This window comes from Muscardinus avellanarius (genome assembly GCF_963383645.1).
Source record: "Muscardinus avellanarius genome assembly, chromosome: 5".
Lineage (NCBI taxonomy): Eukaryota > Metazoa > Chordata > Mammalia > Rodentia > Gliridae > Muscardinus > Muscardinus avellanarius.
Genome location: NC_137790.1, coordinates 84145729 through 84172630, shown reverse-complemented (window position 1 = coordinate 84172630; position 26902 = coordinate 84145729). Strand labels below are relative to the sequence as shown.

Below are 26902 nucleotides of genomic sequence, written 5' to 3'. Positions count from 1 at the left end.
TATGTTCAGTTCTAAGTGGCTCTCTGTCATCCTACAACCCTGAAAGCAGACAAGAAGATGCACTATATTTGCTTTTTTTTTTTTTTTTCTGTGGTACTGGAAATGGAACCCAGGGACATTCTACCTCTGAGCTACACCCCCAGCCCTATTTTTTATTCTTTATTTTGAAACAAGGTCTCACTGAATTGCAAAGGGCTCCACTAAGTCTGTCCATGAACAGTGATCCTTCTGTCTCAGCCTCACAAATGCTGGAATTACAAGCATGTACCACCACACCCAATTTATGATCTTTTAAACTCCTTTTTTGTGTTTTTTAGATTGTTCTGACCCTTTCTTTTGTTTTTTAAAATATTTTATTGGTGAACTGTTGTCATATTTCTTAATGGGGTACAAGATGGTAGAGGCATATATGCACACATCACTCATTTAACCCTTCCCCAATTCCCATCTCTTTGTTGTCTGACAAGTATTTAAGCAAAAATGAAATGCTATGAAATATCGTGAAGAAATTGTCTAGAGTTACTTTTTAATGTTCATTTGGCTTCTGGTCTCCTCGGGATTAAATTAGTCTCCTTTCCTCTGTACAGAAGATCTCTGCTTTTCTCTGGTAGATAGCCCTGCAGGGTCATGATGGTATTTAGAAGTCTGTGTGATTGAACTTCACCTATCTGCCTCTGTGAATTAACTTGTGGGGTATTTGTCAGTTTCAGGGATGTCTTTTGCTCATCATAGTTTATTTTGCCATTTCCAGAATACAGAGAACTTGTTAAGGAGTTGATTGCTTCTTCCCTTGTTTTAGGCTAACAAAATGTCAATAATTGGGAATTTTGAAGGATTCCAGCCCGTGTCTTTGAAGCAAGAGGGGGATGACCAACCTTCTGAGACTGTTCATCTATCCATGGAAGAGGAGGACCCAAACAAGGACCCCGGGCCGAGGCAGATTTCAAGACAGTCCAGTGTGACTAAATCAACACTTTACCCCAATCCTTATCATCAGCCTTATATCTCACGGAAATACTTCGTTGCACGGGTAAAATTGTTGGTGATCTTAAATTTTATGTAAAAGTTCTCCCTTAAAAATGTCTTAATATCCATTTCTGTACGACATATCTTGAGAAGTGGTTACACATTTTGATCTCAGGTAATAGCTTCAATAATTGTGATGAGGGTTTTCTTTTTCCCGATGTACAGATGAAGGATCTAAACTTCAGAGAAGTTAAATCTGTGTTTGATCACCCAAATAGTATCCAGTAGAAGCAATTCCTCCAGCCTCCCTAGATTTGGATCTTTGGCTCTTCAGTCCTGTGTTGATGCTAAATCTGGCCTCAAAGAACTAATGTTTTATGCATAGAGAATCTATAGCATAGCAGCTAGAATATAAAGCTGTGAACCTGTTGTTTGTTTGGAAAAGTAGAAAGAGTTTCTGAGAATGGCTAAATCTCAAGGACTGATGCTGGAATGCTAGTGCTGCAATGTGCAAGCAGGCACTTTAAAATCGCAGCTCTGTAGCTACAGTCTGGAGCTGAGTTTTTTCACACCTGTGTGGCAGCTGGAAAGTAACTGGGTGAAGATGGGACTTGTCTATTTGGATGCAAAAAAATGACATTTTAAACTTCTAGCATTTGGATTGGATGGAGAGTGCTTTATGTGCTTTTAATATTTCTTCCAATGGAGCTCTCTTTTCTGATTATTGATCTTCTTTTCCAATCCTTCAGTGTTCTTGTTAACATAGAGGTGGTTAGCTACAATCAATTGAAGATGAAATTAAAGACTGCAATATGATAACAGAGACCTCATTTTTCACATGCACAAAACCCATCTGTTGTTGAAAAATGTTTTCAATTCAGTATCATAAATATGTGGGGAAAGAGTTTGTGACTTACAAAGCTTTAATTGATTTGATTATTTGATGATTCCTGATTCGGTAGCCTTAAACATGTATCTTCAAGATAAAGTTTTAATATGGTGCTCTGGTAGGCTATCTTATGTGTGTGTTTGAGTATGTAAAACATATGGTTTGTTTTGCAAAATATGTGAACTTTACTGAATATGCAAAGTCCAGTTATGAAATAGAACTGCAACTAAAATTGAATTATCTTCTAGAGTTTTATTATCTTTCATGTTGGTGATGTTAAGGTTTGATGAGTAAGAGTAATGCCATGATATAGAATAAGGGAGGTATCATTAGGAGCTGGTGCAATTGTGAGAGCTGGTGGAATATTCTGTGTCAAGATGTCCATACATCTGGTGAGGGGTCTGAAGTTGGTGTAGGTCTACCAGTTGGTAGTTGTGAAGAGGATAGGGACTAATGAAGAGTGTAAAATAGTATGGCAAAACAGGAATTCCTCTTGATAAGGTAGAACTCATGAACAAAGAAAAATCAGAATGCATTTCTCATTCTACCAACTCCAATCTTGAAGTGAGTCACTCTTAGAAGCTGGTGACCTTTGCCACTAAGCAGCATACTTAGACAGCCCAGGAGTAGGAAAATTGTATGGAGGAAGTGAGATAGCAATGAAAGGAGGTGCAGGTTCAGGTGCTGCCCCTTGTTATCAGGGAGGTAGTTTGCATGAACATGAGCTGCCACATGTGGGAGGAGCTGCACTGATTTTAAGTAAGGAAAATGGTGGCTATTTTATTCCTGCCTTTTGAATATGACACAGATGTGTGTGTGTGTGTGTGTGTGTGTGTGTGTGTGTGTGTGTGTGTGGCACTGGAGATTGAACCCAGGAGTGCTCTACAACTGAGCTACATTCTTTGTCATTTTTATTTATTAATTAAAAAAATGTTGTAGTACTGGGGATGGAACCCAGAGGCATTCTACCTCTGAGCTATACCCCCAGCCATATTTATTATTTTTATTTTTATTTTCTTTGCTGATACTGGGAATGGAACCCTTCTACCTCCGGGCTATACTCCCAGACCTATTTTATATTTTTATTTGGAAACAGAGTCACTTAAGACAGCGAGGCTGGCTTCAAACCTGCGTTATCCACCTGTCTCCGCCTCCCAAGTGCCAGAATTATAAGCATGCGCCACCACGCCCGGCTTATTCTTTATTTTTTGAAACAGAGTCATTGAGTTGCAAAGGGCCTCATTCTGAAGCACATCTCACTAAATTACCACACACTTGCCTTAAACTTGCAATCCTCTGGTCTCAGTCTTCCAAGTACTGGGATTGCAGGTTTGTGCCACTGTACCCAGCTCACTAGAGTCTCTTATAGCTAACTCTAATTTGAAAATATAGAGGAAAGGCAATTCTATAAATTGTAGTTTCAGCTCAGCTAAATTGAACCAATCCAAATCCTATATTATTACATATTTACATGATGCTTTTATTTTTGTGGCTCTGTGTGGCTTATATGATAAATTCACATCCTTTATTTACTTGGTCATCTGGAATTGCACTGTAATGTAGGCAGGGTAGAGATTATTATCTTTTTGTTAAGAGGAAGCATGTTGAAGTTTCAAAGGAAAGTCACCTGTACAAGTTACATACTATTTGTAGAAGGGCTACAGCTAGATTTGGGGGGGAGGGGTACTGGGGATTGAACTCATTCTATCTTTGAGCTCAAACAGGATATCTGTAAGTTGCTGAAGGTCTTGCTAAATGGCTGAGACTGGCCTTGAACCTGTGATTCTCCTGTCTCAGCCCCCAAGAACTGGGATTACAGCCATATGCCACCACATTTGGCTTCTAGATTCTGAATGTTCTGACTACAAATCAGCTGTTCTTCCTACCTTGCACAACTGAACTTAAGGTAACTAAAATGAAATTTCAATAAATAACTAATAAACTAAGAAACAGCAAATGAGTGAAAAATTTCTTGGCTAAGCATTTTATTTCATTAAAATATTTTAAGTCATTGCACATGAAATATTTTATTGATGAAAAATTAGGAAATGTGGATAAACAAAATAAAAATGACCGTAATTTTACTACTCAAAGTTAACTAAAATGTATTGGATGTATTCTTATACATTTGGGTGTACATATTTTCCTTTTACTTGCTTTATTACATATACAATTTGTTGTGTAAAAATTGGATTATGTGCTCAATATTACTTCCTATGTCATTGTGTGTGTGTGTGTGTGTGTGTGTGTGTGTGTGTGTGTGCGTGTGTATGTCTGACTGTCAAAAATGCAACCAAGGGCATCTAACATGATAGGTAAGAACTCTGTCACTGAGAAACATCCTCAACCCTATAACATACTTTTTAATAATTTAAATATCCCACTGTGAAGATATACTACAATTTAATTTATGTTGAATATTTAGATTTTTATATTTTTTCCAGCTTATGTCATTTAAATTGGGAAGGAAAGTTATTCCTTGACTTTATGTGGCAGAATGACAGTTTCTCAGGTGCTGGGAATAGATATACAGTGTTATAAACGGTAAGGATCAGTTATGTGAGTTTCAAGTTGGATTTGCAAAATGATAGCTGATATGGAAATATAAATTAGTTTTTTTTTTTTTTTTACAAATAAAAGGTAATTTTAGCTTCTTCATCTTAAACGTTAGTTCGTGTGTCTGAATATGAAAGAAATCAGCCTGGCCTCTCTTGTGTTCTTTAATGGTTAATCCAGAAAGTTACTTTCTTCTCTCAGGCTTCAAGCCTTTTCTTTACTTACTAAAACTGTGCCCCTCTAACTTAGTCAGTGCTAGAGGGTTTTGAAGAATATCTAATCTACCTTGGAGGCACACAAAGAAGGTGTTACTTGTTCAAGGTCAGTCAGCAACCTTAGGACTATGGCAGGACTAGAAAGTAGGCCTGGAAGCCAGGACTCCACTCTACACTATTACCTTGGAAAATGAATCCAAGGTCACAGAAATAAAGATCTAAACCACTTGCCATCAGTATGCCTGGATAACCTTTTCCTCCTGTTTTAGTTCATCCCTATTATTGCTCAGACATATCTAAAAAAGGCTTAGTGCCTTCTCTGAACAAAAGTATCCCTCAAGGCTAATAACTTGAGGTATAATATAATCATCTTGGTTGTAGAGACTGTATTCAAAAGCAACTCCTTATGAAAGGAACAATACTTAATCCACATGGGGAGAGATATTTTTAAACTCCCTATAGGACTCTATATTTGCAGATACCTTATCAGCAAGTAGAAAGCGATTCGGGATGGGGAATTATCTCTAAATTTGTACTTGAGAATGTAAATTACATACAAACTAATAGGACTAAAACTATTTGATCTTTTAATATTTAATTAATGGTTCCCCATGGCCTTTTTATAGCCCTGTGTTCTATTGTGAGCAACGAGAGTTTAATAAGCAGCTTTAGGACTTCCCATTGTGTAGCGAGATGTCATTGCTTCCATGACACTAATTTGGCTTTCATACTCTTTCCTTTCCCTTCTTCTCTTGCTCCAGGGTTCCCTGTGTCTTGCTCTCATATTGGGAACAAATACATTTATTAGTCTTATTGTCATTGCCTGTGTGAGCTTCTTTCGAGTCTAGAAAATAGATACCTCACTGGGAAAGAGGTTTCTTAACTCCCCTCCTTACACTGAAATTCCTTGAAGATTGTGATAAAAGATGCTTTTTCTTTTAGAGAGCCAACCCTTAACAGGAATGTGATAAGATGAATTGTGTTCATGTTGTGGGAAAGACAAACTTGCTTTGCCATTACAAATCACCTCTGATTTAGAGCTGATTTTCTCACCTTATGTGTTTATTGCACAGTGATCGCTGTCTGGCTGTGATGATATTCGCAGGAGGAATCTGAGCATCTCAGTCCCCAAGAACATTCTACACCACCTCCTCCTCTTACTATCCAACTAAGGAGCTCATTACATTGAAAACATTAGTTTGGATGTGGGTACTGGCTGGACATGGTGGCACACGCCTGTAATCCCCGCGCTTGGGAGGCTGAGACAGATGGATCACACAAGTTCGACGTCAGCCTCAGCTACTTAGCGAGGCTCTCAGCAACTTAGTGAGACCCTATTTCCAAATAAAATAGAAAATAGGTCTGGGAGTATAGCCCAGAGGTAGAAAGCCAGCACCACACACACACACACACACACACAAAAAGTGATGTTTAGATGTGGGTACTGTTTGTGTGACTACTGACTTTGGGCTAGTCTAGCTCAAAAAAATGCAAAGAAAAAATACATATGTGTTCAGAATTTTCTGAGTAGGTTTGCTTGACTGAAGCTATTCAGTGCTACTGCAAGAGACAATATTGCTTATTGTGTTATATCAGATGTTTTGTACCTACTAGTTTCTGAGTGGTACTAGAAAGTTTAACATAGGGGCATTCTAACTCTGAGTTACACCATGAGCCCTTTTTAGTTTTTTTTTTTTTTATTTTGTAATGGGGTCCTCTTTAGTTCATGAGTCTTTATAATTTGCTAAGGCTGGTCTCATACCTGTGATCTTCTTGTCTCAGCCTCCTCCCAAGTACCGGGATTATAGGCATGTGTCACCACACTGGCTTGTAACTACTATTCGACCATGTCTTCCTGTTTGTCTTAGTCCCCAATAAGCCTCGAAGCTAATTATTCAATTGAACTAAACCTTTGACCCCCAATTCTGGTATGACTAATTTTTCTTATATTGGACATTATAAATAATGATACTAATGATAAAGCTTTTTTGATTCAGTGTTTACCAAATTTTTGTATATAGTTTTCATGGCATTTCTCAATAGTTTTAATCCAGTTATTATGATTTTATCTATGTCACAACATATAAATGTAGAGGAAGCTGATGACTTACTATGCATTCCACAGCCATGAGAAGGCTGGAATTTAACCTCAGTGTCCTGGGCAAGAGTCAAAGTGCTTGAACATTTGTTTTCATTTTGTTGTTCATACTAAATGGCTGAAGTTAATCTATAATAGTAATTAATAGTAATAAAATGTAGACAAGTGAATTCTCTATGGAGGCACCTCTACCTTCTGCGTTCTATAAGGGTTTGGCCAATATTCTCACTGAAGGTAAGAAGAACAGACAATGAAAACAAAGAAGTAACTCAGAGGCCACCAACCAACTTGATCAAGAATTACTTTATTTTTAGCATTTAATTTTTTAAAAAGGTGTACAGTAAAACATCACTTCTTCCTTCTGTTTTCATCACATTTTTTCCCAAATGATAAGAAACCACTGATAATAGTTTCTACAGATCCTTCTAGGGTTACTTTAGGCATATATAAGCAAATAGGAATACTGGTTCTTATCTCCTTGCCTTCTTTCTACACGGAAGGTAGCCTATTTTACCAGCTATTCTGATCATTTTTGTCTTTCACTTGATAAGTACTTTTGAAATCTTTCCTTATCAGCACAGATTTCATCATTCTTTTTATACCCAATAACTCTGCATGAATATATATCATAATGTATGTAACTAGTACCCTATGGATAGATATTTGTGTTTTTCCCCCAATTTTTCTATCCACAAATAAGTCTGAAAAGAACACTTTATACATGTGCCATTTGCACATTCATAAGAATTTCTGAAGTATGACTTCACAGAGATGGAATGAATATCTGGATTAAAGGATAGATCATTTTTCATCTTGATAGGTTTTGCCAATTACTTTCCATAGGGAAGATAAGTGAGGTTTTGAAATATTCTACATTATTATTTTCATCTTCACATATTTTTGGCAAAATGCCTGGCATAAAAGCGTTCAACAAAATGCTTATTTTAGGATTATTTCATTATTCTTCACCTCCACTTAAATTTATTTTTCTGAAAAGTATTAGACTTACTGAGTTATATTCATGAGGCCAAAATTATATGAATACAGAGAAAGAGAAAAATACCCAGGTTTAGTCATCAAAGAAAGCCTTATATTTTTAGATGACAGTATGGCTGGTAGAGCTAAATAACACTGAGGGCTGAAGTTGGCTGAGGGGAGGAAGCTCAGGAGATCCTAGGGAATTTACCTCCAGGGTGCTTAGCCTTGCTTGCAGGGCCACTGGGAGTGAGTGATGTTGGCACAGCCTTCTCTGTCAGCAGGAGTTCAAGGCACATTTTACTGATGTTTCAGAAGTTACTGATTTCACAACACACAGGCTTCAGCAAGCATGGGGGGGCATATTAACTTGCTGACAATTCTTTATCCAACAGCAGATGATGATAGCATCAAAAGTCACTCAGTCCCCTGGCTAACTACCCAACTCAATGAGAAGCTTGTTAAAATGACAGAATCCCAGTCTTTTGCTACAAGGTCTAGGGTCATATTTTCTTAATGATTTACAGAAAGTTTGAATCATCAATTTGGCTCGGAAAGTTTTGGATTAGTCCAGTCTACTCTCTCACAAATTAAGAAATAGATGTCCAGGAAAGCCACATAATTGGTTAAAGTCACATAATTAACCTGTGATGGATCAGGAATAAGAGTCCAGGTCCTTCACTTTTGTTGTTTCTTCTAGGATGGCTTGGGCTGTGGAGAGGAGCTAAGCAGGTGACTACCATCTACTCTCACTTCAAGCAAAGCAACTCCGCTCTTGTTTTGCATGTGTGGATTCTCACATAACATTTTTTTTTTTTTTTGATGAATGGATAGTGTGACCAAAATGTTTCAAAGCTTTTTTTATTAGAGATAGAGGATATCTGGGTGTAGTGGCACATAGGTACAATTCCAGTACTTGGGAGGATGAGACAGGAGAATTTCGGTTTCAAGACCAGCGTCAGCAACTTAGCAAGACTCTAAAAATAAAATGCTTAAGGTATAGCTCAGAGGAAAGACTACCCCTGGGTTCAATTCCAAATACCAAATTAATTAATTAACTAATTAATACCAAACAACAATGAAAGGTAAAGGAAACATGCACATGAAAATTCTATAACCATCCTACTTCCTGGAGGAAGAGGTATTTGAATGAGTTCCAGAGAATGGTCTCATGGTAGGAGCATTAGGAGTGTTGGCATTTACAGGAGGTTAGGTGATTGGCTCTAACCTCCTATTATACAGAGAATATACATGAGATATTGCCACTTACTTATTACTCATGCAGCCTAGTGTTGAGAATGAAGTCAGCATTGTGTTATAGACTTAAAAAGGAAAGGTCTGATTTTTTTTTTTTTTTTTTTAGGTAATAGGGATGGAACCCAGGGACATTTTAACTCCAAGCTACATCCCCAGCCCTCTTTTTTATTCTTTATTTTGAAACAGGGTCTCACTGACTTGCAAAGGGCCTCACTAAGTAGCTGAGGCTGTCTGCGAACCGTGATTCTCATGTCTTAGCCTCCCAAATGTTGAAATTACAAGCGTTCACCACTATACCTGGCTTGACTCATGTCCTGACTGAGTGATCTTGGCAATTAATTCCCCATCCTGTTGCTAGTTTCCTTGTTGCTAAAAAGAAATGACTTAGACTTGACATGTCCTGGGTTAAAATAGTTTTCAGTCTTGGTTGGACATAGGGATACTATAGGATGATTTAAAAATTCTGATATACTTATACAGAAGCTGCATTCACTGAATTTCTGGCATACTTGCAGCTGGGATGTTACAATTTTTTAAAAGCTATCTGGTGGATCTGCTCTATGGCTAAGGACTGAGAATAACTGCTGAATATCATTGGTTCTCAAAGCACCATTCTCACACTATCAGCATCACCTGGGAACTTGTTAAATGTGCAAAATCTCTAACTCCTGACCCAAATGAACTTAATAAGAAACTCTAGGGGTGATCTAAGAAATCTGTGTTTTAACATACTCCAGGTAATTCCTTTTTGTTGTTGTTTGTTTTTGCAGCACTAGGGATGGAACCCAGAAGTATTCTACCTTCAAGCTACACCCCCAGCCCTATTGTTTATTCTTTATTTTGAAAAAGGGTCTCACTGAGTTGCAAAGGGCCTCACTAAGTAGATGAGGCTGTCTTTGAACTGCAATCCTCCTGTCTTAGCTTCCCAAATGTTGGGATTACAAGCATGAGCCACCATGCCTGGAAGTACATTGAAGTTTAACAATCATGGGGCCAGGTACAGTGGTGCATGCCTGTAATCCAAGTACTTGGAAGGCTGAGTCAGGAGGAACTCAGGTTTGAAGCCAGCTTTAGCAACTAAGCAAAGTCTTCAGAAACTTAGTGAGATCTTGCTTCAAAATAAATACATAAATAATAAATAAATTAATAAATAAATGAAGCTGTGCTGGGGGTGTAGCTCAGAGGTAGAATGCTCTTAGATTTCTCTTTCTTTCTCTCTCTCTCTCTCCTCTCTCTCTCTGTCACACACACACACACACACACACACGAATCATTGAGCTAAAGAATTTATGAGCAGGTATCATCAATCTGTAAAGACAGGTGCCAATAAATCTTTAAGCTAGACCTTGTTTCATATGTAGGAAACTTGTTTAAAGAAGTCCAAAGAAAGTGAAGCAAGGAGACAAAAATAATTCATCTCCCAGGATGAACTAACATTTATGGTCAGAACATTAGAAAAAAGGTGCTATTTTGTATTTCATTGACATGTGCTCTCTGAAGAGAGAAAGGTATAATTTGAAAATGTATAGAGTATTAAATATTTTTAATTTACTGATATACTTGTTTTGGGGGAAAAAACTGGCTCTCTGAAAAATGGTTGTCTCATTTTTATGAGAAGTTTTGAGAAAAACTTGGATTGCTTTTGTTCTCCCAAAGAAAGCAACTTAGGTCAACCCAGACTAAATCTTCTGTCAGGCAATAAAGGACAACTGCAAGAAATGTATCTTTTCTGTTGAGCTTTCTGGAAGAACTGCTGGGATATTCTAATTATAAGCACAAAATAGCCTGAATCTTCTCTAAACTAGATATTTTCTCCTTCCACTTAGCCAGGGGCCATTGAGACTGCCATGGAAGACTTGAAAGGCCAGGTAGCTGAGACCTCCGGAGAGACCATTCAAGGCTTCTGGCTCTTGACAGAGTGAGTAGCTATGTCCAAGTGATGGGTAGTGTAAATATAGTACTCTCGACTTCACTGTAGCAAAGTAAGAGATGAACCTGTGATAGGACGTCTTCTGGTTGTTATATCAGATAATTGTTTGGTTTATCCAGTGAAGAAGAAGGGTTTTCTTGTGTTCCATGGCAGACAGAATGGCCACATTTGGTTACTCTTGTCTGGACTGGTCCTCTCCCTCAGCCATCACTATCACAACCTTGAGTCAAGCATGCAGCATTGCTTTCACTGACTAGTTCCCATCTCTCTCCATTACAAGAACTCTCTCTATAACCAACTGTGCAACTCATCATTCCATAATAGATGAAGTAATAAGGAAGAGTAGGAGAGGGGATAGATAAGGTCCACATATATCATTTAAATTTTACTTATGCACATCATATAAGCAGCAATGCCAGGAAAATCATGCAATATAGGGAAGACAGGCCACCTCAGGAAGTTAAACCAAGTCTAACAGGCAAGTCCTTATTTTAATTACTGCCCAAATTCAGCCCCCACCAAGGCTTACCTTGGTGATGAGTGGTTTCATTGTAAATGCCGTCGTGGAGATGATGACTTTTCTACCCAGCGAATATTAGTAATTCTATGGTTTCTACAATAAGAAGTATAAGACACATTATAAGAAAAAGAGAAAACTCTTTTTTATTACTGAATCCATAATATTAAATAGATAATGTGATTAAAGTACTCATCTCAGATACCTAATGTGTTCAGTAAATTCCATTTTCTGGCTTGGTAACCTGATTCCCGAGAATCCAGCAGAGTTGCTTAATGATTTCTATGCCCTGAGAGAAGATCATTTCGCTGAGCAGCTTAGCATTGAGTTTCAGGAGGGCAATACTTAAAAGTTGAGCTATCCAGGACCACAAAACAAATTCCTCAATTAGTAGGCAAATAAACAAGATCACCTGACCTATCACCATTTTATACTATTATTTCAAGCAGAATCCCAGAATTAATGAAATTAACTTTTGAAAATCAACTTGTCTGTCAATTTGGAGCTGTTGTTTCTTTATCCACAAAACAGAGAAAATAATAAGTATCTGAAGAGGTCCTGAGAGGACTAAATGGGATAATGTTGGTACGTTCTTTGCAAAGTGCCTGGCACACAGGATTTTCAATAGCCATTAGAGTCTCTCCTCTAGTCCAAGCACTGGCTACTTGTAAAAGACTTCTCCTCATACCTCTACTATTTCTTCCTTTTCTAGTCATGTCTAGTTTCATTTACATCCTGTACATCTCCATCATTTCTGAATTAGCTCTAATGAAAAGCAGTCTATAAATCAGATTTTTCACTAATTTTCTTTGACCTATCTTCATTTCATTCTCCACTCCCCAATCTCTATACACAGAGTGAAATCTGACTTCATCAAATGAAAAGTTTGCCTAGATCAGGGCAGATGTCTACATAGATACTGGAAGCCCAATCAAAAGTAAATGCCAACCTAATTTGCTTGAACATACATGGAGAAATGCACAAATATCATCTCTCAAAATCCAGTTGTGTCTGTGTTTGAGTTCTCTTATCATAGAAACAGCAATTTTATTACTATTGTGCATCTTAATTGTTTTATTTGTATAAGGATATGCCTTTCTGCTTGTTTTTTGATTTTTGTTTGGTGATTATAAAGATCTGTAAATATTCTAAAGATAAATCAGATTGTGTAATCTGCATTGAAGCTTAGCATCAAAATTCTGGGTGTGTAATTTAACATTAACTAGAATGATTAGCAATGAATAATTATTCATTTTAGTAAATCATTAGTTTAAATATAAACAGCTGTGCCCCAAAAATCTAAGCTGTTGAACCCTGATCTGAACATAACAGGGAGCTTTGAAGTGCATAAGGCATATCTGGAAAATCATTTTCTGTTTCTCTGGTTTTTTGGTACCTACCTAAATTAAAAACAGCAATAGAGGATGTAGCCTGCACACATGGAATTTCATGACATCATATTTGCTTGCTCGCTTTCAGACCTTCTTCCTTTGTACTTTGGAACTCATCTCTTCTTCTTTTTCTTTCTTTCTTTTTTTTTTTTTGTGGTGCTGGGGATGGAACCCAGAGGTTTTCTACTTTCGAGCTACACTCCTAGAGCTATTTTCTATTTCATTTGGAAACAGGGTCTCACTAAGTTGCTGAGAGCCTCACTAAGTAGCTGAGGCTGGCTTTGAACCTGTGCAATCCTCCTGTCTCAGGCTCCCAAGTACTGGAGTTACAAGTGTGCACCACCATGCTCGGCTTCATCTCTTCTTTAATTGATAGTTCTTTGGTATTCTTTTTAGTTTTGCCTTTCTGCTCAAATCCTCTAACTCCAACTCCCCAACTTTCATAAAAGGTTTTGAGTTCCATCATTTCTACCATGGTGAGAATGTGCTACTTTCCTTTCTAGTCTACATAAACCTTGTAGATGGTTAAGTGATGTGTTGTGCAATGAAAAGTACTGATAGTTGTAAGATAGTCACCATGATTGTTAAAATGATTAAGTATAGGAAGAGAGGCTTCCTTGTCTGAAAAAGGAGTAACTTTTTTAAAATTTTTTTGAGAAGACTGTTTATAGAAGCTTTGGATGACCTTTCACAAGCCTTTTTGTTTGTTTTTTTAGAGACTGAAGTACATTAATAGGGGAAAAGGAAAATAAACAACAATAAGTATAACAAGTAAAGACCCATCCATTCAGGTCTCATGGATTATAGGAGCTTTAATATAGACAGACTTCTTTAATCCCACTAATCACACAAGACCCCCTTCCTAACACTTTCGTGTATAATATAAATTACTGGGCTTCATGCACACAGACTTTGAGCCCCTTCTATGGAGATGAGCTAGCTTTGGCTGCTCATCTAGAAATCCAAAGCGTATCTGATTTCAAATAAGGATTATAGTTTCAGAATGATGAAAGTAAAAGGTCGTTTAATGCACATGGCACATTAAAAAGTATTTTCACACTTGTGAATGTGCTATAACTCCATATAAGCCTTGATGGCTTTTGACTGCCATTTTATAAATGAGAAGTGAAAGGTGGGGCCGGGCCAGGCATGATGGTGAATGCCTGTAATCCTGTTACTTCTGAGGCTGAGACAGAAGAATGGCAGGTTCAAGGCCAGTCTCAGCAATAGTGAGACCTTTAGCAACTTAGTGAGACCCTGTTTCAAAAATTAAAAAAAAAAATAAGGGTAGGGGTTTAATTTAAGATAGAATCCTTCTAGGTTCAATTTCCAGTACCAAAAGAAACAAAAAAGGAGAGTGGGGAGAGTAGGGAATAAAAAATGGCCAGATGGGGAATATGTGTGTGATAAAGCAAGGAAGATGGACAACACTTCTGTAGGAGCTTTGCAACTAATTGAGTTCAGATTCTTTTTAAAAGGGTGTACGATGTAGATGTGGGCTGATTGGTTAACTCAGTTCAGTTTTTAGTCATGATTTTTCAGACTCCTAAAAATAGTTTTATGAGGAGGGCAACGTGGGACTTTTCAGGAGAAAAGACTGGAGAAGTGTATATGAGCTTTGTACATCATGTTAAAGAATGTATAGTCTATTCCATAAGTGATAGAGAGGCACTAAAGGTTGAAAAATACAAATATAGGGCCGGGCATGGTGGCGCACGCTTGTAATCCCAGAGTTCAGGAGGCTGAGACTGAAGGATCCACGGTTCGCAGACAGCCTCAGCTACTTAGTGAGGCCCTCTGCAACTCAGTGAGACCCGGTTTCAAAATAAAGAATAAAAAGTAGGGCAGGGGTTGTAGCTCAGAGGTCGAATGCCCCTGGGTTCCACTCCCAGACCCACAAAAAAAGAAAAAGAAAAAAGAAAAATACAAATATATTTACATTTTATGAAGATCATAATATGCTTGCGATTCCTTGTCTTAAATATTTGGGATCAGATGTGAATTAGAACTGAAATTCTTGGGATTATAGAAAAATAAAACAAAACGCATGATATCTATTTTGTGCCCCAGGAAAAGTTATAAGAGAGTCTCCTATCCCTCATAATTAAGTACATTTATTTTTTTTGGAAGGAAAAACACTTGGATGCAATTCAAAATAATATAAATAAGGTAGGGTATGATGGCATATGATTTCTAATCCTAGTACTTGGAAGACTGAGACAGAAGAATTGCAGGGTTGAAGACAGCCTGAGCGAGTAGTAAGATTCTCAGCAGTCAAGCAAGACCCTGTTTCAAATAAAAATAAAATGGAGATGGGGTTGTAGCTGGGAGGTAGAATGCCTCTGGGCTGTCAATTCTCAATCACAGACACACACAATAGTATAAGCAAAACTATTTAGTTAAATGACTATTTGCTTAGTTCAGACCTGGTTTTGCCACAGAATGAGTTTGAAACACATCTGCCATTATCAGAGCTTTGTCAAAATGAAATTGTGGATCACAGTTTTTGATCTGTATATGTTTGAAATATGAAGGATAAATAAAAGGGTAGAATATTGAGTAACAACCTAGACACTTGTACAGCATCACTGCGGATCTAATATAGTGGTTACTGAAGTTGTTTTTGAACTTGTCCATGAAAGGTAATTCATAAATTGTACAAATTTTATAAGTCAGTTGTTAAATATTAAAATTAACATGTATAATTTTCATTAGATAAACTTAAAGTAACATGGAAAAACCACTTTCTTTTATTATACTGTTGTACGTGCTGTTGGGGTTATTTTTGTTCATTTTGTTTGTATAGTGGAAATTCTATGTTCTGCTATGCTACATCACATCTCTTCCTAAGTGATCGCATATTGGCAGCTTCAATTTGGCTACAGTGGCAACATTTACACCATGGAAATTGGCAAACACCACAAATTGGAGCTTAATATCTTGATTTGTTGTTTTGTTGATTGTCTAAAGTTAAGAAAGTGAGGATAAATTAATGATATAGACAAAATTTAAAAGTGTGCCAGGCATGGTGGCTCATGCTTGTAATCCCAATACTTGGGAGGCTGAGACAGGAGAATCCGGATTTGCAGACAGCCTCAGCTACTTAGTGAGGCCCTTTGTAACTGAGTGAGACTCTGTTTAAAAATAAAAAAAAAAAAAAATAGGCTGGGCGTGGTGGCGCACGCTTGTAATCCCCACGCTTGGGAGGTAGAGACAGGAGGATCGCGCAGGTTCGAAGCCAGCCACACTGGCTTAAAAGACCCTGTTTCCAAAAATAAAATAGGTCTGGGAGTGTAGCCCAGAGGTAGAAGGGCTTCCAGGAACCCCAGTACCACCACCAAAAAAAAAAAAAAAAAAAAATAAATAAAAAAAATAAAAATAAATAAATAAATAAATGTAGCTTTTACATTGTAATAGCATAAAAAATGAGGTAGTAGTACATTCACACATTCAAAAACTATTACTCAACTCATTAAAAGTTCCCCTTTTTATTGATGAGTGGACAAAGTCTGTGCAGGCAATGATGAAAACATTCCTATAGCCAGTTGGAGGCTGTGAGGTGGTAGAGGGACTGTTTTCTGGACCTGTGGCTGAGGAAAACTCCTCTAGCTCTTCTCACTCATCTTGGTGACCCTGACTCCAGGCTAGAAATGACAAAAAGCCTCTTCCTCCCGTGGTATCTCTCTGGTGCCCTCTACTGCAAAAGATTAACATGGTACTCTCTTTAAAAGAAATACTAATAGGTATTTCATTGTTCATCATAGAACATATATTGAAGGGTTCATTTGGAGCTGAGAATCAATAAATTCGTAACAGACACAGTGTGCTTTGTGGATCTTTGTGTATTATTGTCTGTAAGGAGAATCTAAGGCAACACTTAGATTTTGTCTGAGTGGGTTGACTGGACCACTCTTCCAGACTTAGAAGGAAATGATAATTCTACTATATTGAGGGGCAACTATGGGACAAACACTGTAGAGCATACTTTGTGCACACAGTATCGCTTATTCCTCTATACAATTTTGCCACTCTCTGTCACAGAATATTTTTTATTGCAGTTATGGAAAATATGTATCTGAGGTGTCCATAGAACATGCACATGGAGAGGCTGAATAGGGAGTCCCACATATAAGCCCAGATACTATCTTCAAAAGTAATTTTGCAAGATGGATAATAAGTCTGGCATGCTAGTTCTTTATTGTAGTGCCTTCTATAGAGGCTAAAGGCATAAAAAGAAATGAACAGTAAATCTCTCTTCCAAGGGATGGCGTCCAAATTAATTCAGTTGAACTATTTTATGGTGTAATATGGACATATTATCCAGTAAAATTAGAAAAAGCACTTTGAAAGCATTTGGGGAAAGATGCGAAACATAAACAAAGAAGCCAAAAAAGAGAATTGGAGAGGTACAGTCATAAAACCCGGATCCTAGCTAGATCCCAAATCAGCTGAAACAATTATAAATTGTGTTAGGAATCAGGCCTTTAGCCCAGTACATTAAAGGATATTTATATGCCTCTAGAGCTGTAAAGGCAAAAGTGCTTATTTCAACCTTACCTCCTCACTCTCTTTCTTGGCCCTTTTGAAAAAGCACACTTTAAAGAAATTGTATATATGCTTTTAGAAGTGATCCATTAAGCCAACACCAAGAAGGACATCTTGACACTCTATGGAACCTCAGAAAGAATGATGGCAATGAAGTGTTTCTTCAGCACAATGTACTTTGAGATGTTTCGTCTAGTGGTTTAGGAGGCAGGAGGAGATGGTGAAGTGCTGGGGGGGGATTTGTCATTCTTACTCCTCTTGTTCATAGATGAGTATGCTTGCCTCTGGTGGCTGGGATCAAGTAATTCTTGCTCTTCATCTTTGTAAAATACACTTAGAATATGTTCCATTCTTTATTTTCCTCCAACCCACCCAGTTTCTATTTCAGGATTCTGGTATAGTAAATAAGTAAAATCCAATTAGGCTTCTATGTTAGACACACACACCGTAGAATCAAAGTGGAACTGAGAGAATAGCCTGGTGTTATAGAAAGTGGATTGAATTTGGAATCTGAAGAGTTGGATTTGAATTCTGGATATGCTAGGTTCTATCAGCACAGATTCATGAACCTGGGTAGGTTTACTTTTTTTTTCTTTCTTTTTTTTGTGTTACTGGAGATTGAACTCAAGGGCATTCTGCCATTAAACTTCACCTCTAGGTCTTTTAAAATTTTTTTATTTTGAAACAAGATCTTACTTGAATCTGTAATCCTCCTGTCTCAGCCTCCCAAGTACTAGAATTACAGGCATGTGCCACCACATCTGGCTACATTTTTCTTAACTAGCAAAATTTGTTTTTATCATACGTGAAAAACCACATTATCTTATTAATTTTGTTTATATTGCTCCAGTTTTTATCATGTCATTTTGCTAAATATTGTTATATTTTAATAATAAGATTTGTTGAGCATTTAAAATATATCAAGTGTTGTGTTAAGTGCTGTCCATACATTTTTATAAAAGATATAATGCATATAATTTTGATAACCTATAAATTGTCCTTCCTTCAGTTTTTTTTTGTATTTATCTTGGGTACAATGTAGTTTTTATAAAGTTACTCAATTGTTTACCTATTATTTAACAAATTTTTTCACACTGTTTTCTTTTAAAATTGAGTAAGGGGCTGGGCAGGGTGGAGCACACCTGTAATTCCAGGAATTGGGAGGCTGAAATAAAAGGATAACATGTTCCAGACCAACTTGAGCAACTTAATAAGACTCTTAGCAACCTAGAAAGACCTTGTTTTAAAACAAAGGGCTGGGGTGTAGCTCAGAGGTAGAATGCCTCTGGGTTCTATCCCTAGTACAAAAGAACAAAAAAAGTAAGGAGTATCTGTTAGAGGGGTAGAGTAACAATCTACCATATTGTACTCCATTAAGATATTTGATTATAATGCACCAATAAAAAATTTAAAGAAAAGAAAAAACATTGAAAAACAAAAAACAAAAAGCCTGGTGTGGTGGCGCACACTTGAAATCCCAGCATTTGAGAGGCTGAGACAGGAGGATCGCAGTTTGTAGCCAGCCTCAGCTACTTAGGCCCTTTGCAACGCAGTGAGACCCTGTCTCAAAATAAAGAATAAAAAATAGGGCTGGGGGTGTAGATTGGAACGGGGTTCCATCCCCAGTACTGAAGAAAAAAAAAGGAATTTACTTTTGGAAAGAGGCATGAAAATATATGAAACATCTGCATTTTTCCTTCCTTCCTTTCTTTCTCTCTTTCTTTCTTTCTTTCTTTCTTTCTTTCTTTCTTTCTTTCTTTCTTTCTTTCTTTCTTTCTTTCTTTTTTTTGGTGGTACTGGGGTTCCTGGAAGCCCTTCTACCTCCGGGCCACACTCCCAGACCTATTTTATATTTTTTGAAACAGGGTCTCTTAAACCAGCGCGACTGGCTAAGAACCTGTGTGATCCTCCTGTCTCCGCCTCCCATGCACGGGGATTACAAGTGTGTGCCACCACGCCCGGCTCTTTTATTTTTATTTTAATTTTTATTTTATTTGCGGGTCTGGGGATGGAACCCAGGGGCATTTGTCCTCCAAGCTACACCTCCTTCCCTATTTTTTATTCTTTATTTTGAAACAGGGTCTCACTAAGTTACGGAGGGCCTCACTAAGTAGCTGAGGCTGTCCACGAACCATGATTCTTTGGTCTCAGCCTCCCAAATGCTGGGATTACAAGACTGCGCCTCCATGCCCAGCTTGCATTTATCTTTGATAAAAATAACAAGTAACATTTCTATAGCACTCTGTAGCTTAAAAGTGCTCTTCCTTATTTAATCTGCGTAGCAATGGTCTAGGGTGAGAAGCATTACCTCTGGATCGTAGATGAAGGATCGAGGCTCAGAGGAGCACAGGGGCTCTCAAGTAGCAGAGATAAGGCTTCAACCTATTATGCTGCCCTGGCTTTTGCTACAACTGTCCTTTCACCATTGTGCAAAGATCCCATGTGCACCTTGCTATTATCCCACAGCCTCATCAGGGGTGAGGGCCAACCCTTTCATAATTGGAATGCCCTGCACAGCTGTCTGTGGTACCCTTGGCAGAAACATGTTTGAAAAATGAGAAGTCTGCTTCCCAGACATGGTGGGGTAAGTGGAAGTGTGTAGGCCATTTTTGATTAATTTAAAAGGATTTCCCAGAAGAAAGAACTCTCCAAGTTCTTTAAACAGAAACAAAGATAGCCTGGGAGACAAGGCAATATTGGGAACCAGGGAGCTAGAAATGTCTTCTGGGGCCAGAGCAGCCTCTCTGGATTCCACAGATCCCCAAAGCAGGGCTCCATGTGGTCACTTTTTCTCCTCCTCTCCTCCAATAGACACGTGAGCCAAGGCTGGGAGGAACTATTGACTTTATTTTATGGATGAAGAAATCCAGAGATTGAATGACCTGTCCAGGGTCAACCACTTATTCAGGGTCACGGGAGAGCTCGGCTTCCTGACACCTTTCTCCCAGCCTCGTTGTCTTCTCATTACACTGTGCTCACTGCCTTTTGTGATTTCTCATCTCCCGACACAGCCTTCACTGCAGTTTAGATTGGTTAAATGATCTTTGTGCCTGCGTCTGGTTTATTTGTCGATTGTCTTTTGTTTGCAGGGAGAAAGGTCATGGGGCAGTTCAGAGACCTTTTCCTCTTTTCCTCCCCAGCTCTTTCTCTGGCTTATGTTGTTCATTTGACTTTATTTAGTCTTTTCCCAGAAACAACTAAAAAAGTCAGATATGAGTCGGGGATAGTGACTGATGCTCATAGACTGAGACCAAACACACTTTTATCTTGTTATAAAGATTGCTGAGTTAATTCTGTAATGAAAAAATATTGCTAACAATAATTAACAGGTTAAAAAGCAAAAAACAAGCCTGTAAATAGGGCATTTCTAATTTTCTAATTCTTCATAGTTATAAAGAATTGAAGAATAAAAGTACTATGCATCAGGCATGGTGTTGCACACCTGTAGTCTCAGTATTTGGGAAGCTGAGACAGGAGGATAGCAGGTTATCAGCAACTTATCAAGGCCCTCAGCAACTTAGTGAGATCATGTTTTAAGATTAAAAAATAAAATAAAACAAAATAGGACTGAAGGTGTAGCTTAGAGGTAGAATGCTCCTGGATTAAATCCCCAGCATCACACACACACACACACACACACACACACACACACACACACACACCACTACAATGCAAATTAACATTCTAAACTGCATCCTATACTCAACCTCATTCATTTCCACACAGTTATATGTATTCTAGACTCTGCTACCACAGCTGTGGTCCTGGGATCAGCAGCACTGGCAGCCCTTAGAATCTTGTCAGCATTGTTCACTTTGGGCCTCTCCCCAGACCTGCTGAACATACCATGCCTTGTCACGGCATTCCTGTGCACAGTAAAACTTGAGAAGCGCTTGCCAGATTCCACTCATGCTCGTGGTCTGTGGACTCTGTGGTCCTCTCACAATTCTGCTGCATTCTTATGACTCTCCATGTCATGAATGAATCGCCCACTCCAGCTCTGTTTACCATTATAGCCCTTTAGAAATTCTATCACTCAAATCAAACTGCCTGCTGTCCTCCCAAATTCTTGGTCCTATGCCTTGGCCTTCTGATTGTTTGCACCTGGTTTCCACTATTTTCAGTGCTTTTGCTTCTTCGCTACTGGCTTAGACTTTTCTGTCTTACGGGATAACAAAGGTTACCAGGTCCACAGAACTATTACATACCAACCCAAAGAGAATAGTCTTACCTCCCTTCCTGTGAAGAGTGTAGTTCATTGTGCGCACTGTAAAGAAAGCATTCTGATTGGTGGGAATTGAACCCAGGGACATTCTACCTCTCAACTATGTGTCCAGCCCTATTTTAATTTGTAAACAGGGTCTTGCAAAGTTGCTCAGAGTCTCACTCAGCAACTAAGTTCCTAAGGCTGATTTGAACCTGCAATCTTCCTGTTTCAGCCTCCCTCACAGGCACACCATGCCCAGCAGCTCTGAATTACTTCTATCCAAACTTCTCTCTCCTCTCCTCCAAGTACTTAGTGCAGTATAAGGTACTTGTTGAAGCTAAGAACTAGCCATGAGTGTGACTCAAATTTAACTCTGATAGAGTCCTTCCCTGACACTACCAGGGTCCATGCATTGAGTCCTGTCTCCATGTCCCTGGGCCACCAACCAACTCAAAGCCCAGTAAGCCTTTCCTCTGTCCTCAGGTGAAGGCTGAAAAGTGCTGCAAATTCATCAGGATCTCAATGACCTGTGGCAGGTCTCTGGCAGCAACAGAAGCACCTCTTTTACTAAGAATCCATTTATACTAGCTGGGTGTTTTCTACAATTACTTAATTAAACACGTTGCTTTTCTCCACAAATTCTCCATGGCTGCAAACTCATCCAGAGAGGTAATGGTCCTTGAGTGACCTGGATTATAGTCAATGAGGAAATTTAATTACTGCCGTCACAATTGCATTTGAACATCTTTGATTTCCCATGACTGTCACCAATTGGGGAAGATTCAGAAAGAGCCAAGAGGTGAAAGGAGTCAGATGCTGCTAAGTGCCCGACTCCATCCATTTCTTACTCATTCTTTGACCTTGGTTGTGCAAATCTCAAAACCTCTTAGTCTCAGTGGTATCATCTGTAAAATGTGTGTGTTAAAAATTTTATTTTAAAGATTAAATTATTGAATATACATATAACACTTACAATACCTTTTTCTATATGTAATTTGCCATATAAAATTTGACTTTATTATTATCTACTCATATTCAATGATTCCTATGTTCACTTCCATATTTGCTGAGCTCATTCTGTAAGGTAGATTCTACCCTATATGATGAAAATTCAGAGCCAAATGAGACAAGATTTTCATTGTCAGGATCTCTTGGTCTTGTGAGGAGCAAGGGCATAGAAATGAAATTACAACATGCAGATACACAGACCTACAACTGATTCTATTGGAGCAAGGAATTCACTGTGCTCTGTTGTATTAGGTAAGGGGATATCCAGCCTTAAAAAAGGAGAAGTTTACAAGAACATATAATGGGAAAGAACATTCCAGAAAGGCAAGAATCTGTGCAGAGTAACAGAGAGAGAGAGAGAGAGAGAGAGAGAGAGAGAGAGAGAGAGAGAGAGAGAGAGAGAGAGAGAGAGAGAGAGAGAGAGAGAGAAAGAGAGAGAGAGAGAGAGAGAGAGAGAGAGGCTGAGGCACCATGCTCAGTTCCACGTGGCTGAATTTTGATGAGCAAGAGTGGGAAAGCTAGACATTAGCTAGAAAGATGAGAAGGAGTCAGAAAGTAGGGTAACTCTGAGTACCAGCTAAGGGGCTTGAGTCAAGTTCTCTCCTGGAGTCACGAAATTGGAGATCTGGATGACATGTACACCCTGCTCAGGGTTTTAGGATGGACGCATGCTTCCTGTTTTCACTGACTGAACTGCCCCTCTTAACTCCCTCGATGTCATGGTGTTTGGAAACCAGCTCTTATCCACTCAGGAGCACCAGCTGTGTGAATCTCACCCTACCATCTGTTCAATGGTCTCACCTTGACGTCATCTCACTTAGGGCTACAATTTATACCAGGGAGATAAAATCAGAACACAGTTAGTATTTTAGAACTTGATATGTCTAGGACACTGCTTTAATGTTTACTTCATGGCCACTGTGGGCATTTATCTCTTGATTCAGTAAAGAATACCATGCATGGATTGAGATTATTGGAGAGGAATTAGGCTCTGGAAATAATTGCCCATTAATTTACATTTAATCATCGTTAATTAGGAATTTGCTAATGTGTGTTTTTAAAGAGAACAAATAAGACTTCAATATTAATATTGAGGCTATCAACACTTATAGGGCATTACAGCTCTTATACAAACATATATTATAGCTTTCTATGTGTAAACATGTTACCTGGTTCATAAAGGGGACTCTATGAGGCGATATCTTCATTCTATAGTGTCCATAAGTTGCAACCAAATGATCTGTTGTGGGACAGGGTGGTTTTAGGAAAAGTAAAGAATATAAAGAAGAAGGCTTTGCTTCCACTGGTTTATTCAGTAGTCAAAACCAGACAGTCCAAGAGTTGCCATGGTTCCTGAAATGCTGATGTTTATTAATTAATAAATAGGTATAATTTTCTGGGAAAGTGAGGGATAATAAAAAGTCAATCTCCCAAGAAGATATAGCAATATAGATTTATATACATCAAACAGTAGAACTTAAAAAAACTGCATGAAATATAATATTAAAAACATGAGATAAAAACTGTTATAACAGAAGGCAGAAACAAAGAAATATATACATATAACTGGAAAATTTAGCACCATTTTTCTCAATAACTGATATAATACCTAGGTAGAAAATAACAAAAGATCTAGAAGGACCCAACAACCTCATAAATTAACAGGACCTAATCAATATTTATAGAACACTCTATCCAATAATAGAAGAATACATTTTTTTCAAGCACCCTCATTACATACACAGAGATCTGTAGTATTCTTAGCCACAAAACAATTATGAAATTAAAATAATAAAATCATATAAAGAATGTTATCTATGATGTAATCAAAGTAGAAATCAATAACAACAATAACACATGAAAATCTCTAAACACCTGAAAAGTAAATAACATACTTAAATAATCCAGAGATCACAAATGAAGTCTCAAAAAGTTAAAAATTATATTGAGTTGAGTGAGTAAACAACTCTACCATATATAAATGTGTGAGATGTATTTACGACAGTGCTGAAAGAAATTTGTGATACTAAAGGAAAAGTATTCCTATCAATTGAGGGAAAATCTCAAATCAATAATTTGAGTTTTCACTTCAAAAATTAGAAGAAAAGAACAAACAATATAAGCAGATGAAAATAATGTATATAAGAGTTGGAATCAATTTTTAAGAAACTCAAACACATAAGACAAAATTAATAAAACGAGAAGTCATGTCTCTGAAATGATCAATAAAATGAACAAACCTTAAGCAAGACTGACAAAGAAAAAAGAGAAGTCAAAAATTATCAATATCAGAAGTGAAACAGGGCTATCACTATAGACCTTACAAACATCAAGGAGATAATAAATGATTAAGGCTGACCACTTTCTATATAAAAATTTGACAACTTAGATGAAATGAACCAACTTCTCAAAACACAACTACCATGTTTCACTCAATATAGAATAAAAAATTTGAATAGCCCTGTAACAATTAGAAAATTTAATTTTAATTAAATTTAATTTTTAATTAATTTTTTAATTTTTAATTAAATTTAATTTCCACCAAAAAATTTTCAGGCACAGATGGTTTAACCAGAGAATCCTATTAAATATGTATAGGAAAATGAACATCAATTTACATAGTCTTTTCCAGAAAATAGAAGGAAATACTTCCCCACTCATTTGATGAAGCCGGTAGAATCTTATACCCAATCCAGGCAAACTGAGAATTAATAAATGAGTTCACTGAGGCTGCAGAATACAGGACCAACACACTTAAATTGATGCATAGTATCTCTACATAGTAGCAATAAAAATTTAAAACCACCAATAAAAAATAATTTTGAAAAAAAGAATACCTTTTGGATTCAAATTCCAGTAAAAAAAAATCAATAAAATGTAATGCTTCATATAGTAACATAAATATATGTATATGGGATTTCCAGTATTTATCTTTATCTTTGTAAGTATATAAACACAAAATACTGCAAAAAACAAATTTTGAAGTACAGTATGTTAACCCAGTTTTTAATTAATTAATTAATTATTTATTTATTTTTGCAATAATGGGGATTGAACCCAGAGGCATTCTATTCTACCTCTGAGCTACACTCCTATCCCTACTTTTTATTCTTCATTTGAAACAGGGTCTCACTAAATTGCTAAGGGGCTCACTAACCTGTGGTCCTCCTTTCTCAGCCTCCTAAGTACTGGGATTACAAGTGTAAGCCACACCTGGCACCAGTTTTATTTAAATAGAGTTAATCTATGTTATACAAAAGGATATGAGCTCTCTGCTTTGATGATATATGTGGCAATTTATATGTAGTAGAGTTATTAGCTAGCTTGTTAATTTCTTTGGAGTTTTATTTAAAAATCACATTATATATATATATATATATATATGGTACTGGGGATGGAACCCAGGGGCATTTTACCTCAGAGCTATAGCCCTAGCCCTAATTGTTTTATTCCTTATTTTGTTATTTTATTTTAATTTTTTGAGGTACTGGAGATGGAACCTGTGGGGGGGGGGGATTCTACCTCCAAGCGACTTGCCCAGCCCTATTTTTTATTATTTATTTTGAAACAGGGTCTCACTGAGTTGCAAAGGGCCTCACTAAGTAGCCGCAGAGGTTGTCCGTGAACCGTGATCCTCCTGTCTCAGCCTCCCAAATGCTGGGATTACAAGCGTGCACCACCATGCCTGGATAATATTTTTAAAACAATTTAAGACCAAAAATTAAAAATACAATCATATTTGTAACCATGTGAAAAAGAAGGAGGAGGAGGAAGAAGAGAAAGAGAAGGATGACGACAACGATGAGGACAATAACAGAAACAACTTAGGTGCATGCGTTTGGTTCTTAGGTAATTGAACCCACTGGCATTTTACCTCCAAGCCACCCCAAAGCCCTTTTTAAATTTTTTAAGACTTGAAACAGGGTCTTGCTAAGTTGCCAGGGCTGTCCTCAAATCTGAAATCCACCTGATTCAGCCTTCCAAATACTGGGATTATGGTGTGAGTCATCATGCCCAGCTCTTAGGTATGTATTTAACCTAATATGTACAAGACTTGCATGCTGAAAGCAATAAAATGCTGGTGAAAGAAATCACAAAAATTATAAATAAATAGGATAAGATGCTATATTTGTGGACTGGATGGCAACATAGTAGTGAAGATGTCAACCCTCTCCAAATTTGATATACAGATTTAGCTCAATTTCTATAAAACTTTCAGCAAGAGTTTTAGTTACTAACAAGTTTATTTATATTTTTTATGGAAGACAAAGGAAGTAAAATGGCAAAACTATTTAAAAAAAATAGTGACCCAGGCGTGGTGGTACAAGTTTGTAATCCCAGCATTTGG

General features: G+C 37.5%; 1 protein-coding gene across 1 annotated transcript in view; it reads left to right on the top strand.

The window, feature by feature from the left end:
* Positions 1-808: 808 nt before the first annotated feature.
* Positions 809-26902, top strand: part of TPRG1 (tumor protein p63 regulated 1) — a gene marked incomplete at both ends in the record, with an annotated part of 141194 nt that continues 115100 nt past the window's right edge. The window contains 2 exons of the mRNA XM_080696299.1: positions 809-1030; positions 10783-10874. Of these exons, the coding sequence (XP_080552425.1) occupies positions 809-1030; positions 10783-10874 (314 nt within the window). The remainder of the gene's footprint in view (positions 1031-10782; positions 10875-26902) is intronic.